The 18,851-nt window shown below is 36.0% G+C and overlaps 1 protein-coding gene across 6 annotated transcripts in view; it reads right to left on the bottom strand.

The window, feature by feature from the left end:
* The window catches only part of Nek7 (NIMA related kinase 7), a 127,444-nt gene that overhangs the window by 1,943 nt on the left and 106,650 nt on the right, over positions 1-18,851 (bottom strand). For 4 of the 6 annotated variants that reach the window (XM_005330385.5, XM_040276817.2, XM_078022536.1 and 1 more), the window contains 2 exons: positions 14,635-14,729; positions 11,095-11,208 (listed from right to left, as the gene is read on the bottom strand). In XM_005330385.5, coding sequence (XP_005330442.1) covers positions 11,095-11,208; positions 14,635-14,729 — 209 coding nt within the window. Of the gene's footprint in view, positions 1-11,094; positions 11,209-14,634; positions 14,730-16,433; positions 16,465-17,899; positions 17,940-18,851 lie in introns of those variants that run through there. The other 2 variants (XR_005730341.2, XM_078022537.1) reach the window with 2 other exon arrangements.

Here is an 18,851-nt window from a genome sequence, read left to right as displayed (position 1 = left end):
TATAAAGATACTTCCACAGAAGTCGGCAACAGACAGACCAGATGAATTCAAATGTGAAGTATGCATACCTGAACATATTCAAGCAAATTTTTTTCTAAACTATGTGCTATTTAATTACTAAGGTCTGAAAAATCCTATAAAACATGGTTTGGCAATGACTGACTTGCTACACCAATATTTCTAGAGGATGTATGCCATAAGAGACACACAATAAATCAAAGTACCTATCCCAAAAGGAAGGCTTACGGGTCAAGATGAGACTTTTTAGATGCCCAACTATCTTCCATCCTTTCTACCCCACCTTCCCTTTCCTTCCATTATTCACTTTTGTCCAATAAATTCTTGGAGTAATATGTACCACTTCATGGGGTGGCAAGGATGACATAATGAAGCAGACATGACATTTGCCTTTTTACAGTGTACAATCAACAGAGCAGAAACAAATGATACTATGGAGGAAATGGTTATTTAACTACAAATGATATGTATCCCAAGAGACACTTGAGGGGGGTAAAATTATGTGGCTGCCCAGAAAAGGGGATAATTACGTTGCTCTTTTCTGGGTGGCTCTACTTCAGTCATGGAAGGTAGCCAGCGGACAGCCACCACCATTCCTAGCACCTGTAACCATCATCTGGAGGCATGCTGGCACCCACTTGGATGTTCCATTCAGTACAAGAGTTTGACAGCCTGGGGTTTAATCTTAGCTTCCATTTTAGTCTCTGCTTCCCAGGGCCATAACCTGTTCCTCAGACTTCTGATGGGACACCAGACATCCTAAGGACCGCTCGCTATCGTTTCTCTGGCCTGATTGTGCTTTGTATCAATTTCTAAGCCCTTTCATCCTAGTCCAATCCTCTTCTGGATTTGTCATTCATTTCTAGACCTTCAACTACTTTGGCATCCCCTTCATAGTTCCCTTTCTAGGTTTGCTTTCTTTGAAGATCATTCCCATTAGTCTTTTTCCCAACTGATAGCTCCGTCTTCAATTTTCTTTCAACATACTGCTGATGAAATTTCAACTGTAAGATTTTAACAGCGACCCATTGCCCTCTGGAAAGTCGCCTAGTATAGAAAAATGTAGGCTTCTAAAATCTGGCTGCTCCTTACCCTTCCAGCCTCACATCTAGCCCCACACTATATTCTAAATGTAATGCAGTTCTGTGGTCAAACTATTATGCCCCTATATTTTTATTTTGCTCATTTGCTTATACCACCTCCCTCAAAACCTATTTGCCATAAGAATTCATTGCTATTTGGCCTCCATTGTACCTGTCACTTGTGCTCACTGGCTTTTTAAATAAAAGAGCAACTCTGACTTAGAGGGAGAGAAAGGTTCTGTGAGACGGTATGAGCTGAAATCTGAAGCATGAATATCTTAACTCACTAAAGGAATGGAAAGAAAGCTGAGGAAATAACAAAGATGCTCAGCCCAACCTAATAGGTGTAGGACAGTGATGGCAACTACTTCTGAATGATTTAGGGAGCAAGAGAAAGGAAATACAAGCTGAAGTCATAGACTTAAGGATTTAGAATCCATTCATCCAGGCAACTGGAAATCGGTATTGAAGCCAGGAGGAGGAGAGACGACTAGAGCTCCACTTGAGTACATACTTTCTTGGTAAGATGGACCACAAAGAGAACAATGTCAGCAGAACAAGCCAATTAAGTTCCTCTAGGATTTCAGACAAGAAACGGTATTCATCATAAGCTTTCACCTCGGCATCTGAAAGCATGTCATTAACAGAAGAGAATGAGAACACTGAGTTTTGAAGACAGCACATTTTTAGGCTATTGATACTTGAAGAAATGAGTTCCTGAATTTTTGACTTCATTCTGTATCCATATCTAGATACCTAAATGTCTAAAAAAACATTCGACTTTGCTACATCTAGATATTGAAGATGGTTCATGTGACATTAGCCTATACTTACAGTGTGAGGTTCTCTCAAATACTTGTCTTAAGGGGAGGTATCATTCTTGATTATAATATCAATTTTTTTTAACATACTGGGGATTAAACCCTGGGCCTCACATGCTAGGCAAGCACTCTAATCAATATCTCCAAACTTTTTATAATTTTACTTTGACAGGATCTTAGTTGCTGAGCTGAACTCAAATATGCAATCCTCCTGTCTCCCAAACTAGTTGACTTCAGCCATGTGTCACCATCCCCAACCTTAATGTCACTTTATAGACCAAGAAATTGAGAACTGCTTAAAAAATGATAAAACTTGAATTGGAACCCTAGCCACTTATTAATGCAGGTCTTCTCCACTTGCCATAGTGGAAAGCTTGCTTTTACTTGGTCTTATGTATTGATTTCATCATGATGCTTTGCATGCACAATGATTACGAGTAGGTAACACTGGTTGAATTTCCACTCGAAGAAATGCCACTTGGGTTGAAGTAGCATCTGAGTTGGCAGTCGGGAGAGCCAAGTTACTGGGTGGTCATTGGAGAAAACATTTCAGGTACTTTATTCCACTGAGAGATTGGTCTGACTTCATCCAGTAAATAGTGATGAGATGCCTCAAATTTTAGTAAAGGTATCCAACTGAAATCACTCTTCCTTCCTCCTTGAGCAAATCAGCAAAATAGGATCCATGTCCTTATCAAAGAACATAGAACCTTAAACAGAGTCCCACATGGTAGGTTCTACAAAATTTTTGCCAAGACAAAGTAAAACTTGGAATGACCCATAATTCACCATTACAGTTTGGGATGAGGTAACTCCTTTTGCAGTGTACAAGATGACATAGGAGGAGCATATTCATTTCTAAAACTTTTACTGCTTCCATTTGAATTTGAATAACCACTACTTAGGTCTGTAGAGGACACTATTTATGGATACTTATATATTTCTATCATACCTTAGTATGAAAAAAAACTTAGCAACTGGTACATTTCCTATTTATAGCACAATGGAAAATACAGCTAGTTGTTTGACAGAAAGGAAAAACCAAATAAGCTCACCAAAAGCGATTGTTACCCACTAGGTTAGGCATATTTACATTCCCTGTTGAAGTTCTAAATTTGTACCTTCCTACTAATATAGCCAATAAGTCATGCTTCTTATCTCAAATCTTGTAAAACAGTGGATTCCAAAATATACAACTAAAGACTTAGAAATTTTGAGTTCTGTTTAAATGTGGTTTTCATAACTTAGTTCTAAAAAATGTATGAATACACTACAGTAAAGGGAAATCAGTTGCAATAGTTCACTGGCATAGGGAGAAAAGTCAAATAATAGTCCACAGTTCTTAATCACTGCTATATCTTCAGCTTTAATAATTTGGTCAAAAATAGACTCATATGGATGAATAATGGCATTAGACTAAATAAAAAGGTTAGTCACTGCCTTATAATTTTGGGTACATTAGATATCATTGTTAGATGGTAGTTACTTGTGCCTCTGCGATTAGGAAGAAATCTTCCTGGTTTCTGATACATAAGTAATTTAAAAAGAAAAAGCAAAACCCTGAATTTTGCCAGGTAGTACTAGATTTTTAAGCTGTTAAACACATACATCAGGTTGATACACTGTTACTCAAGGGCGCTCTTTTTTGTAGCTGGGGGACACATCAAGAGGCTGTTTCTTTTAGTTAGGTGCTCCATAGAATAGGTTTTCTAAAACTCGGGTGGAAATAGTCCCCTTAACATTTTCTAATCTAAAGACAACTCTTTATATTTTTTAACTATAGAGGTTTAAATAATGCTGATAAATATCTGCTTTGAGCAAATAGTTCTATGAACCAGTGTATGCATTTTTATATGATTTAACTTATTGACTCTGTAACGACTCTGTGGTGGGCACTACTGTTATATAGTTTTACAGAACACTAACCTTCCTAAGGTCATAAAAGCAGAAAAGAACAGGGTCCAATTTGAACAGAGCAGCCTACCTTCAGAGCCCAGGTTTTTAAATAACCATGTTAACCTGCAGGTTTCCTAATGGTCACCTCTCCACAGAGGTGACATGGCCTTCCACACAATTGGGGGCAGACTATTAGAATGATTTTCAAAGGACTGTCAGCTGTAACATGAATTACTCTGGTTTCTAAAATTAATGATTTGCCTTCATATTTTATATTTTTTTTCATTGGTTGTTCAAAACATTACAAAGCTCATGATATATCATCTTTCATACATTTGACTCAATTGGGTTATGAACTCCCATTTTTACCCCAAATACAAATTGCAGAATCACATCAGTTACACACTCACATTTTTACATAATGGCATATTAGTGACTGTTGTATTCTACCTTTCCTATCCCCTACTATCCCCCCTCCCCTCCCAACCTCATCTGCTGTTGTTCAATTCTCTCCCTTGTTTTGGATCATATCACAAGACAATAAATTTTGTCTATGGCTTGACAACTCATGAGACATGGGCCTGCTTTATCCATAAGAGATGATCTTAAATGCTACAAACATGTTCAGAGTGACAATTTAATATTTCCAATCCGACTTCTTCATTGAAAACAGCAGTAACTCCCTCCAAACAAAATGTACTTAGAATAAAAAACTACTCAAGTTAAAATACAAGTCATGAATTCATACAACTGTTGCTCAATGGTAGAGCAGCAGCCTAGAATTCACGAGGCCCGAGTTTTATGCCCATATCACAAAACCAAAACACTTAATGCTTAGTTCTGCCATTCTATAAAAGTTCCTGTAGACCTCTGAAGGAAGTTACTTTAAAATCTTTCAGTCATCCAATACTCTGTCAATGATTCTACGTATTACATTAGGCATATTTAAGAAAAACGCCAAGATAATTATTTTTGAGGTTTCTGTTTCTAATGGATGGAATCATTTGCTCAAATTTTATGCTTGAATTGGGAGGTAACTCTCCATTTTAAATTGTAGAAATCTATGATCAGTAGACATAATACTTGGCTCTCATTACCTTCTATTTGTGTGTAAGTGTACTGTTGCTTTATTTAAAAAGCAAAAATGAAGGGTCAAATATGCAAATGCCTTTAAAATGGCAACAAACATTTAAATGAGCAAAAGCATAAACCAAAAAAATGGATTTTCTGTACCATTCCTAAGGGATTACAAAGTCATAAGCCATATAGAAATTAATGAAGTAGATCAAAATTGTTAGTATTTTCTTTATATTTTCAGAAAAAAAGCAAGTAGGTTGAAACCAGATATATTAAAGAATGCAACATTCATTGTTGTCAGGGTGATAACCCAATTACAGATCAAGTTCGGTCACATACAGGTAATAACAATAGTGCTCTTTGTGCATTATAGCTTTAGGTCACTAACACAATTCTCAATAGAATAATAAAGTATAGTGCTATTTGTACTGTTTCTTTTCCACCCCCATCTTAATCCCTCTGAGACCAATTATGTTATATCAGCCTCCCAGATATACCCAATTTCCATCTACCCAAGGACCTATTTTAGTACCCCAAAGTGGGAGTAATACATTAAAGTACACTATATTTTGGAGCTTTAAATATGTTTATACAAAATGAAGTGGATGCAACTAGTACACCAAAGTATTGCTAGTGATTGACTTGCAGGCAGAAGGAAACAGTAATGTAGATATGAGGTACTATAATGTCTATTTCACAACCAAAGATCGTTCTGTGCCTTTTAAAAACTTAGTTACAGAAAGCTACATGGTCTATTAGGATCCCACAGGATATGTGAAATATAGGGCAGAGTTTTAGACTTGTCTTCAAGGAGCAAGTCTCTGGTATTACTTCAGAAGCATAGGTGAACAAGGGGCCTGCTTACATGTTTTTGAAAATAAAAACAAAGCTTAAAGATCTAGTCTCACATGGCAACTTTAAGGTGGCCAATTGGTAATTACACCTAAGAATGTCACTAAAACTTACAGGTAGGAAAATGAGATGTTAAGTGTTTGTGACATTTATTAAAACTAGCATTATCTTAATTTTAATATAACAATCACTACATTATCTCTACATTTGGAAGTACAATATTTTCACCACTTTTGCATTTGACTACAAGAACCACAGAAATGCTCAAATTGATAGACCTTCAAATACTAGTGCTCCATACTGTCCTTAAATACTCATAGGACTCCATCTGAGAATTGTCAATGCCAATTTAAGTAGCATAGGTTGATTTCTAGCAACAACTCTAGGGCATTGATAAAGTTCTGAGTCTAGCAACTACGAAAGAAAAATTTAGATCGCTCAATTGAACGAAAGTTTTACAAACTTAAAGACGTGCAAAAATGATCTGACACTTTGATCTTGTTTTCTTTCTTATTTACATATAGCAGCTCTTTTGTGAGCCAAAACAAAGGTCATGTTTTTTGTTCAGCGACTCAACTTTCTTAAATCTTCAATATATTCAGACTTTTAAAAATGAGGAATTATTAATGTTAACTGAATACCAGTTATAATTTTTAATGCATTTAGTATTTTCCTTAATGAAGACTATTGGGGAAATGAAGTATATAAACTGAAGATGAACTAACATTTGCTTTGCACATTATGAATCAATACATCTGATATCTTGATGTATGTAGCAGATTTACATCTCTAATATGCAAAATTCCTACCTTCCACAACTCTTTCTTTCAAAGGTATGAGGCCCAAAGAGTATTCTGGGTAAATACTTGACCATATTTCTACCTTCCCAGTGAGGGAGATTGCAGATAAATATGGTGAAAGGGTAATTCTCAGTAAAACAAATGCACAGCCATAAGCACCTGAGTGCTTACTGTCTTGTGTGCCTGTTGCAGGAGAAGGCAGGGAGGAGTCCCTAGAGTCTAGTTTGGGCTCTTAACATTGTCTGGGTCTTTACTTGCTCATATGTAAAATGGGAATAAGGCCATTTAACAAAGGTTGTTAAACTTCTAAAATCATTTTTCTTTTACACCAATTTTTAAAACACTAATTAAAGCCACAAAGACATTATATTCTCCAATAACCTGTAAATATCTGATAGTTATGGCTAATTATTAATTATTGAACCAAAGAAAAAATACCACGTCCTTGCATTAGGTTTTGAATACTCTGGAAAATCAAGACTTGTCTCAAGAACAACGAAAATGATGCTATAAATTATTACACAGTTGAGGGAACTCACTGTTGGGATGCACTCTGAACTATTTCAGGAAAGACAAAACCCAACTAAGAAAATGAAGCCACTTTGCTATAGCCCTTGTTTTTGTTTTCTAAATGTGATCTTTCAGGTTGTTTCAATCTACATATGAGAGTAGCATTAATTGACTTAATAAATAACTCTGTTTTGTAACTTTAAACCTCTAGCCCAGTCTTTCACTTTTCATTAAATATCTAAGGAATATGAAAACTGATCACTCAGCTAATCTGATTCCAAACTTTGTTAGGTTTCTTACAATCTTGCTAAACAAGCAAGATTTCAAAAACATAACTAGAAGATACTTAGAAAATTACTAATCAGCCATTGAAATTGGTTCAGATCAGAAAGCACTGTTATAACATAGTACACTCCATTAAACAGGTTTAACCATCTTTCCAATGTTTTATAGGGATACGTTTCTTGTACAGTTCTTAAGTCTGTAATTTAAAATTTTCTTCAACCAAGACCACCCTTATCCTCCTTTACCATTTCTGCCTCTTAAACTTTCACCTGCAATCCTGTCTTTTCAAACCTACAATGAAAAATCTAAAACCAACTACCAAGATGTAATTCTCTTCAGCCTTTAAGGTTTTGATGAGAATTTGAGTCTTACATTCTTTGATACTAATGATGAGATTTTTAAGTTAACTCAGTATAGTCACTTTACTAAGTTACCAATGTCTCATGAGATTTACCAAATACATAATTTTGATGAATACTCGAGTGTCTCCCAAAGAAATACTGAAACTGAAGGAAAACAGTCTTATTACACAGATGTTGCTGCTTATGTACAAGAATGATAAAACCTTACAGGGAGTAATATCAATGAAAGAAAACTATCAGATCTTCTGAGTAATTTTCTGCTTTACTAGATAATTCTTTGGAGTGGTTTCTCATTCGCTCATCATTGAGAGGTAGGTCAAGGATTTTGTTTTAATTTCCTTCATGCATCCATCAGTGAATAATCAAAACTTTTAAAATCATCAGGTCCTAGAGATAGACAAGGAGAGTCACTGCTCCTGAGGAGCAAAAGATTGACAAGAAGCAACCACCATTCATTGTGGGTGCCAAGGGGGAGGTTGAAAGAAAACAGGAAATGATGTCTAAGCCATGTCTCAAATAGAAAAAATTTACCTGGCAAAGATCAGGAACCTTTTCAGAAAGAGGAAATGCCATCTGTAAAAACATGAAAACTCATGGAGCTTCTAGCAGACCTTGCACTGGTAGTTAAAGAGTGTCATCATTTAGTCTTGATGGCTAAGTCCCAGTCAGATGATCAGCCTATTGAATAATTCCTTACACTTGGAAAACATTTGTTTCCCTATACCACTAGCACACTTAAACTCAGACATCTAAGGGAAGGCATATGCTTTGAACCTAAGATTTTTGTTAACTATAGTAATTCCCCACAGATAGAAGGAAGCCACCATATACATTTCCTAACATCATTCATGTGTAGTTGATGTATTTGAATCTAGAACCCTAATTTTGTGCATATAAATTCAAAAGGAAACATGTGATATACACACCTATTTTTTCAAAGCATGCTATTTAGTAGCACCTAGGTTTTATGATATCAAACATGAAAAATTTCATGCTTTTAAATGCAGTCATTCCATTTAGAAGTCGATATAGAAATCCCGTGTTCCTTAAGATTCCTATCAATTGAGTGAAGACAGGTATAGCTGGCATTCTTCTGAAGTGTTCCCTTTTAATGTTTTTTGGATAGGAGCCTTAAATTTGCAGTAATAAACAAATATGGTAAAATCTCAAACGCATATTTAGTTAATTTTCTTAAACAGTCTTACCATTTGTGCCACAAAATTGACAATGAATTGGCCTTTTACTTAAGAGTTCATTGTTTGAACACCTTTTACCAGTTCCTACATTTTGCTACACTAACAAAAGGTGAGTGGGAATTTTAAAACTTCTCAAGACCCTACTCTAGGAGGAAACATTTATCATTAAGGCAGTACCAAACCTGATAAGTTTTTTTTGTTGTTGTTGCTATGCTGAAATTCTGCATAATTATTTAACAGAGTTCCTACTTAAGGAGAGAATATTAGCACATCTGCATTTCAAAGCTCTTGTTTGGAGAACTCTCCTACATAACTGATCAGATTAAAGCAACATTGTTACATATAGTCTGCATTTTTTTTTTTTAAGAAAGAATTATCTTCTATGTTTACCTAGATGATATTGCCTTCTATTTCATCAGGGCATGACAACAGACTTAATTAATACGAGGAATTCCAGTCTTTCTTGGAAAGTACACCACATGTTTTGCTTTATAGTTCTTTTCGAAAACTGGTAACTATATAGAGTGAAGTAAAAAGTGGAATCTATTTTCTTTTCCCAACTCTAAGACCTTCTATCTGGGCCAGACTTTGATATTTGCCCCTTGGCTGAGAATCCGCATATCCAACTTCACACTTAGCTGCAGTGAAGTAGCCCTGCAGGCAGGCCGACTTCAACAAACCACTAGTGGTATCATCATTAAAATCCTGCTGAAGGTCACCATGGTAACCGCCTGCTGAGGCTTCACTGCTGCACTCGGCATCTCCTAATCAGCTACCATGTGAAATGCAAATTCAGACAGTCTGAAAATTAGTCAAGAAGAATAGGGGATGAGGATGCAGATATGTGAAATATTCATGTGCTTCATGGAAAAAAGAAGACAGCATGAATGACACAACAAAGAAAGGTCCCTGACATTCTTGCTATCATTTTGCATTATTGTTCACACCCTACTGTATTTCTAGGCCTATGGTTCTGAAGTTGGTTTTGTGAAATGCCATATTTATATTCTAGACCCAAAATAGTAATTAAAAATGGCTAACATAAGAGCATTCACATCAAATAAAGGTAATATTTCTACATTATCCAGAGTTTATTCTAATTACCTGAATACCAATGCCATAAAGCAAAAAACTAGGCATCACTGATTATCAGAGTCAAAACTATTAGAAAATGTACTTACTACATTCATGGAACCCAAAAGCTTTACATATGGTTAAAAAAAACTCTTCAGAGATTTATTATTCTAGTTACATGGACTCAGTGCTAAGATGGAATGCTGTTCGTTTCACAATAGAAAGACTGACAAAATTACCTAATAAGTGAACATTATAATTGTTTCATATTTTTTCTTTTACTCCTTTCCCATTTTCCTGGGGCAGAAAAATCTGTTGCTCCTGAGGCGAGATGTCCTAACACAGGACACTGCTTTCTCAGGGTAAGTCCCCAATGAACAGTCCAAAGAGCCCCTGTGAACAAGCCTTAGTTGACCTGACATGCCTGTTCTGCATGCTTCCTGCTTAAATACTAGTACAATCACAATATGTTAAGCTAAGTTAAAATGGGATACACATTTTGTATAAAAACTGGAGGTTGGATATAGCCAACACATTTCATTTTAGTGGGTTACCACCACAAGCAAGGTAAAAGCTTTTCAATCCTACCCAAAATATTTTTAACATGTCTACTGCACTAACATCAAAACACCTCCCCAAAGGAATCGGACTATAGCAGTGAGGTAGTGACAGGACAGGTACTGTCAAAGGAGGGGGGAGATAAAGCTTAAAGAACAAGGTTCTGAGACATACAGCAAAGATGTGTAATTCAGTTTTGGGAAAATGTGACTGTGAGGGAAGGTTTTAATTAGGAGTTAGCCTATTAGGACGGGCCACCAGACGTGTCAATTACTAAATGTGGGTCTGAGCATTAATTCTGCCCTTCTGTGTGTTCAGTCCACTGTGAAGCCAGCTACTATTATCACACCTAGGAAGTGGCCAATTTTACGCCACATGCTGTGTTGTTACACACCCCATTATGAATTGCAGCATCAACTCTTTAAACAAGTCTCAAAGACAAGGGGCAGAAAGAAAAGTGCCATTTCTGCCACCTATACTACTCATTTTTATTTTCCAGTCAAATTCCTAATAAAATCCAAACATTAGCAAAATGATCATGACACAAACTGGAAATAACTTACTTCCTCTGAATAGTGATCTGAAGGAAGAGGTGGGTAGTCGCACTGTTCTATCTTCTTACACAGTGAGTACAGATTCATTTTGTCACCATAGAAAGGACTCTGTAGGGCAGCCATCTGTAAAATGCTCACAGTGAAACTGATATAGTTACACAGCAACTCACAAGGTGATTGTTAAACTGGGTGGGGGGGGCGGGTGGTGTCGAAAATACAACAATTTTAAACATCCCTTTCAAAGAATTAACTGTTAGAAATCAAACTTTTTTGGTATTTTTGTCTATGTACATACAATATAACAATATCAAGAAACAGAACATAACTATACATATACTAACTAGTTGTTTCGATGGTACTACATCATAGCAAAACTGAGCATCATATACTGTAGCTTGCAATGATCAAAGTACAACAAACATGAAACTGAACTTAAAACTGAATATAATTTATCAATGGTCAAGGATGAGGATGCAAAGCATTTTATGTGGCTTGCTTTGAGGAAAAGTCTTAATTAAAATACAACTAATCCCCAAATAGCTTACAATGAACTCAATAGTTTACAATGGAACTCAATGTCCGAAAACCTGCAAGTCACAGGTGCATTTTCAGGCATCCAAATGAGATTTTTTATGCAGAAAACCACGACTCAGAAGATGAGCAACTTTAAAGAAGACATTATTGAATTTGAATTTAAAGACAGGGTTGTAACTTGACATTTAAAGTGCAAGCCAGTACTATGGTAAGCAGGGTTACAAACTAAAAATTCAATTTAAAATGTTCGCATCCTGTTGAAAACCTTCTAAATCTTTGAACCGCAGCAGCAAGAATACAACACGGAGTGCCAGGCTGCCCCAAAGTCAGTCACCCTTTTCTACATGTGCTAATAAGTTTGATTTTGGAAGGACAATGTGTACATTCCCCAGACAGGCAGAGTGTGTGTGAAACACGCTGGTCCATGCTGTGCTACTCAGTGAGCGTCAGTGGGGACAGGACAAGCTGAAAATGGCTCTCATCTGTCTTCTGTGCTCCAGACAGGGCTTTAACTCCTTCAGAACCTCAGCCAGGAGGGGACAGGTCTGGAAATCGGGCCTGGAGAGCAGCTCGACACAATTTTTACCTCACCTACATTTTACTCACACCTACACAGAACAACCTTCGGAGGAGTTGTTCCACATGAGAAAAAGTAAAAGACGTTTTGAATGCTCCTAAACATTCTACCGGAGAGGAAATTTTTTAAAGGAGGAACCACAATAAATCATAGGGTTAAGATGCAAGGACACATGATCAAATAGAACATTAAAAACACTACTTTAAAAGTAACTATAGAAACTATAGTCTCCACGTTTGTAAGACCTTAAGTAAATGTACACATATTCGTTATCATATGCTAGTTCATTAGAGTACTTTTGTCTCAATACTGCAGTGTTAAAAAAAAAAATCTGAATGTCCCCTAAGGAGTTAAACAGGAATAGTATATTTTCATGCATCTCCTGCTTTGACAGATGAAAAATGTCAACTGTCCTGTTTTTATTTTCAAGCTTTTGCACTATTCATCTGGTTCATTAGTGCATCTCGATGCTGCCCCTGACAGCTGCTCGCCCTCTCCTCCCAGCAGCTGAATTTTTCAGGCTAATTTGATCCTCCACACTGAGACGATCGCTAGAATGATTGACTTGCTCCCTGACCTCCAGGGTCTGACTTTCCTGATTAGTATTCTGGGGGTGTCGGAGGGACGAAAGCCCACTGTCTGTCTTCGGGGCTGGTGGCAGCTCTCTTTTTTTTTGAACTGTAAGCCACCAACCTACAACCCTGTAAGGATGCAATTGCTGCGCTGAACAATAAAGGAAATGTGTAAAACCTACTTTTCCATGTAAAGGTCCGTGTAGCAAAAGCACAGCATCTTGATTTTAATTAGTAAAGTCTACTTTGTTGCATATCAATTAAAACTCTACTGCTAGTTTTTTTTTAAGGTTTGAAGAACATTTGAAAGTCTAATTTTTTGAGTTTAAAATACATTTTCAAAAAAGCCTTCCTACTTTACCATTGTTAATAGTAATTTCTTAGTAGGAAACAATATCTATGAGAAATATGATGGCCAAGTTTTTAAAACTAAAATGCTAACATTTCTATTTCATTCAAATGTAACTGAAGGGCAATAAAACAAATCTCTTACAATATTCAAGTTCTTGTGTAGGAGTCAAGATGGAAATTAATGTTATTTAGCATAACTAGAAATAATCCACAACACATGAGTTATGAGTGTCCACAGAAATTTTTATTTTGATCACTTTAAGCTGACAAAAATGGGACACTCTTTCAAAGGCACATTTACAATGTGAAAAATTATGTTTTGACATGATTTTGCCAGCCCTAAAAAGCATTATGCAGACTTCCCCCTAAAAGTACATTATCTCTACTGAAAATTTTTTCCATTGCTCCATTTAATCTCATTATTAAAACATAATTTGCTTTTTACTTGTAGAGATTTAAAGGGAAAATGTTGCTTTCATAATCTTAGACTATGACCTGAAGGACTGTAAGATTATTCGTTTCAAACATACTATAATGTAACTAATATTGTCAAGCCATCTCAACATTGTACCATATTTAGAAAATAACGAACAGAAATCCCTTAACCTCACGTGCATACATGGAATCATTTGATTAAATTTATAATTTTTCATAAAAATTGAGTTCAAGATCATTTCATAATTCTTATGCAATCATTAGTCACTTCAGTAATAAAAACAATTTCAGGTTCCTGAAGAAAACTGGAATCGGCCAAATAATAAAGCAGAACATTTTTGAACACATCCTGATGTTCTACTTCCAGTGATGGCACAATTAAAATAGATACCACCTCATTCATTTAAATTGGGACAAGAGGTACAAAACAGTAGGAAATACGTTGGTTTTTAATCCATCCACTCTAGTTAACCTTATTGAGATATGAGATTATTCACTTCAGTTAAACCAACTTTGATTCAATCTATTCTTGCCATTCAATTAAGATTATAGAAGTCACTAGCTCGAGAAACCCTTTGACATGGTCTGTAACAAGAGTATAAAATATTCTAACAACATGATTTCTTTGAATCCATATTGAACTGCAATATTTCTAGAGGACTGACCAACAATATTCTATCTTCCTTTGTTAAGTACGAGAGAATTTCCTGAGCTTTTCTAACACAAACTGTTACTCATGGAAATGAACTGTTATCCTTAAAGTTGAATTATCCTAATGTAAATGTGAAACAATACTAATAAGGATGTTTACATTTGTATTTTAAATCCATTTTAATATACCTCTCCTAGACTATACTACCCAACTCTTTTTCATAGGTGCTCAAATACATATTTTTACATTTTCATTAAGAGTATGATTTAAAAACAGGAAGCAATGACTCATGCTGTATAAAACCAGCTATTAACCCAATAAATTCTTCATGACTTAAAAGCCAATTCTTAAGCATCCAGGAAAAAAAATTGTAAATAAGGGAAATAAATTCCATATTGATGCATTTTTACTTTATCAACATGACTTACCTCATATAGTAGACAGCCAAGAGACCAGATGTCAGATTTGAAGTTGTATCCATTTTCATGTATTCTCTCAGGAGACATGTAATAAGGTGTGCCCACTAAAAAACAAGCCAAATAAAAGGAATATAAATGAAGGTACAGCTGTAGTAAGAAATGACAAATTTTAGATTAAAATGTAACCCCAAAATTCATTAGGATCAAAAATTTTTCAGAAAACTTTAATGTCCTGTTTAATGTGAGTTGAGGAAATCTTTTCACGTGGAGCTTTTTTTTTTTTTTAAATGGAACTGCATCTCCCAAACAATTAAACATAATTATTTTAAACTAAATAACATTACATGACAACTTCGAATATATAAATCATACTTATAGAGAAGCATTCCTCAGAACAGTTCTGTAATGTTACAAATGTTCTATTAACACCTGAAGCCTTCATTACTCCACCTTTAAAAAGAATATGTGACTTTTGCACATCAAAGGGCCATATAACACGTGAAAGGGCACTGTCATCTCTAATAGTGTTTGCGTTCCTGCTACTAAGGAGAGCTTTTAAGAGATGGGACATTCTAGACTGCTTTCGTTCATTTAAAAATGCTAATTTGTTTTATATAGCTATTGTGGAAAATGCCATAGTTTAAAAAAAAAAAAAAACCTTAAGTGACTTTTAGTGAATCTCTTTAAATTTAGAGGGCTATTTGACCATCCATCATTAGCCTAAAGCTCAACAGGGGTCTCCTAGTCGGGCAACAGAATCACACTAATTACAAAACTATGATCCTCAAGGCGGAAGTCAGTTTTCTGAAAGAATGAAGTTAAACCTAATGGTCATGTGTGTATGCTACACTATGCTTAAAGTGAAAACATGAACCACTATCCACGGAATTCTACCTGTAACAAATTCCTATTTTACTAATAAAGGGCAGCCCTACTCGGGATGGATGAAAGGAAAGCTTGATAAAAGTAAAGACATGACAAAATGCAAACACGATACTAATCAGACTGGAAATTTGAATAAATAATTTTGTTGTAATATTTTTCTACTTCATTTGCCAGTTTCGGTAGTAACAGGAAAAAACTTGAGAGCTAGGTGACAGTGGTGTTGTGTAAAAGAAACACAAGTAATCTAGCTTTGGGAGTCCTCACCACTTTCACCTGTAGTTTGCATAAACAACAGCAATTACTGGAAATATTTACATACTCTATGCATTTAAGGAAGGATGGTAGGTACAGCTGGAATAATAAACGGGCTCTGCACAGGCTCTTGGTTTCAGGACATAAAGCAAGTGACTGGCAGTGAGGAATGTGCAGAGAGGCTTCACAGAATCCACAGGGGGCAGCTGAAAACACTGAGGCTTGAAGGTTCAGAGTTTACCAAAAGCAAAGGTAATTTTACCCAGTAGCTCTGGGAAACCTGCTGATACATTAGGGGTTTGATATGAGTGTGAAAGATTGATGATAGGGAAAAAGACGAACAAATGCTAGCATTTTACAGAGATTAGCCCCAGCACAACACCTTAACTGCAACACAAACAGAACTCCAATGACGACCCACAAGTGAAGGGAGCAGAGAAAATGAATGATTAGGAATGCCACTGAATGAAACTTAATGTAGAAAATTCTGACATACAAAGAAGCCTTTCCTAGTGAGCTGCTGGAAGTCATTATAAAGTTACATACTCAGCACTGCTATTTTTAAGCTTAGACAAGATATTTTTTTTCATAACATTTTACACTGTATATATAGTTTATTTCACTGTTATACATTCTGAAAATAAAAATGTAAAGCTAAATAGTCTACTCACCTCCTTGTTTGACACGTTTCCAAAAGAGTCACTGTAATAAGATGAGTTCATTTATGTTCTATGCTATTAATGGGGCAAATTCATAATTAACTGAACACAGGCCTAAACGGAAGGTTCTACTGTTTGCCCATGGCATGCTCCCTAAGATGCCCCCCTGCTCAGTATCTCTCAGCAAATGAGCCCGGCCCAGAGCTAAGAGGTTCAGCCTCATCATGCTGCAGCCTGATTTGTCCTTACCCTTTGGCTCTAGTGAAGAGGCCTAAAAGTTTAGGGGCTCAGGAAAATCTGCAGTAGGTTTAACTATGGTTTCAACACTCCAAACTTAATGGAGATATTATTTCCTAAAACCCCATATTTAAACTGACAGCTGTGTCCGATTACTGTTTTCAAGAATGTTGTGACTTCTCTTCAGTTATACGAGAATTATGCAGTGATAGGATTAGACATTAAAACAATCATGCAAATTACTACATAGTGAGGAGCATGAAGGCTGCAGGATACATAGTTCCACTTCCAAGATTTTACGGTTGTGGGTAAAATGAGAATACATTTTGCCATAACGGGTACTTATGCTATTTATCCTCCTGACATGAATAGGAAAGGCTTGACATGAGAAAATTGCTGACTTTTAAAAATCTATATTAATATACTACAATAATCATTCAGATGTACAAAACATTCTCATTACACTAATGGACATTCAAATTCTGAATAAAATGGAGAGCAGTTTCCAGAAGTTCTACAATAGTCGAGAAAAAAAATTGTTACTGATTTAGTCTGATCTTCCATGATAGCAACATAACGTTCCTTTCATCAGAACAGGTTGCATATGCAATTTTTTTTTCAAGAATTAAGCTAAAAATTTAACACTAACCTCTGTAAAGTCTTGAATGAGAAAAAAATAGAATTGAAGAATTTCTTTGGCCCATTTTCTGTCATCTTCCCATTTAAAAAACAACGGTCAGGAAAACTAACACATTACTTTGCCACTAGCCAAATGAACTTTTTTTTACTTTCCCTTTCTGTAAGATGCAATGACCCGAGATCTTTTTTTTTTTTTCCTAGAATTCTACAGACCTAAAGGTTTGTGTCCTTTAAAAACACTTTGGAGTGTTTTAAACTCGACAAAATCCCATCAAAAATTAAGTGGAAAAAAAAATATGCTCCTTTTAGATCATGAAAGTGTTTTAAGCCAGGCACTAGAAACAAGCAAAACTGATCTAGAAATGATTTCTAACTCTTAAAATTAGAGCACACTGAAGGAAAAGAAAGCTGCGAACATTCTGGGGAAAATTAAAAAGGAGATGAGCTACCTTATACCTCACTGAAGTTGACTGCAACACACAACTTTAGAGAATGGGACTTTTCATTTTTTTTCCCCCTTGATTCTTATGAGTCAGCCCAGAAATTACATGGGCACATTGAATGGAGAGAGACCAAATTTATTTAATTGTAAGGATTATTACCTGAAGTCAGTATGGAGTGGTTGAGTGGTAGATATTTTTTCTAGAAAAGATTTAAAAATAAATCTGTTAAATCTCATCACATTTGGTTACTGTTCCAGGCACTGAACTAAATACATTACATGCATGATCTTGGTGAAATTAAACAAATGTTTACCGGGCCATACTGCGTGGCATGTAGTGTTCTAGGTGCTTAAGGGAGAGAAGTGAACGAGACACAGCCTTCATCTCCAGGGGGCTACAGTTCAGCAAACAGGGACTATCATCTTGTTTTAGAAAGGGAGGTCAAGCAAGGTGCTAAAGATGACAAACATGGTAATGTGTGGACCTGGAATTCATACCCAGGTAGTTCTCTATTTAAGCAGACGGTTACATCATTAAATCCAACCACTCTGAAATGACTAGAAAAACATGTTTTCAAATTTAGACAGCTTTTTTGGCTGCTTAAATTAAGAGACGGAAATAAAGGTATAAGTGCAATGGACTACCTGTGAAAATGACAACTCTCGAGTTACTCATACTGTCTTAAAGTGGCTTGAGGGGTAAAATGTGCACAGATTAAAATTGGATAAGAGCTTCTTTCCAGAGTAATTAAAGAACTGAAAAACAAATCGGTGAAGGCAACCTTTGGTACTAACTGCACATATGTTGCTTTGATGGCTCCATGCCACTGTGGACAACGAAGGGGCATAAGCCAAAGAGACCCATAGGGAGGTGCTAGGGAAAGGTGTGGGGAAAAACAAGAATGTGACCACAGGTGGCACCTGGCACCAAAAATGAAACCGTCTTAATGCCCGTTTCAAAAACACTAATTTTCCAAGTTGAAATCAGAGGATATATCACACTTGAAAATAGTGTGGGAAACATGAAATATACACTCAAGAGACTCCAGTGTGAAAATTTCTGGGATCTAGCTTAAATGATGGCCACGCATTCACTATGTTGGCAATACCGT

The sequence above is a fragment of the Ictidomys tridecemlineatus genome, chromosome 10 (genome assembly GCF_052094955.1).
Source record: "Ictidomys tridecemlineatus isolate mIctTri1 chromosome 10, mIctTri1.hap1, whole genome shotgun sequence".
Classification (NCBI taxonomy): Eukaryota; Metazoa; Chordata; class Mammalia; order Rodentia; family Sciuridae; genus Ictidomys; species Ictidomys tridecemlineatus.
The sequence above is the reverse complement of the archived record's forward strand: the minus strand, read 5'-3'. Positions and strand labels throughout refer to the sequence as shown.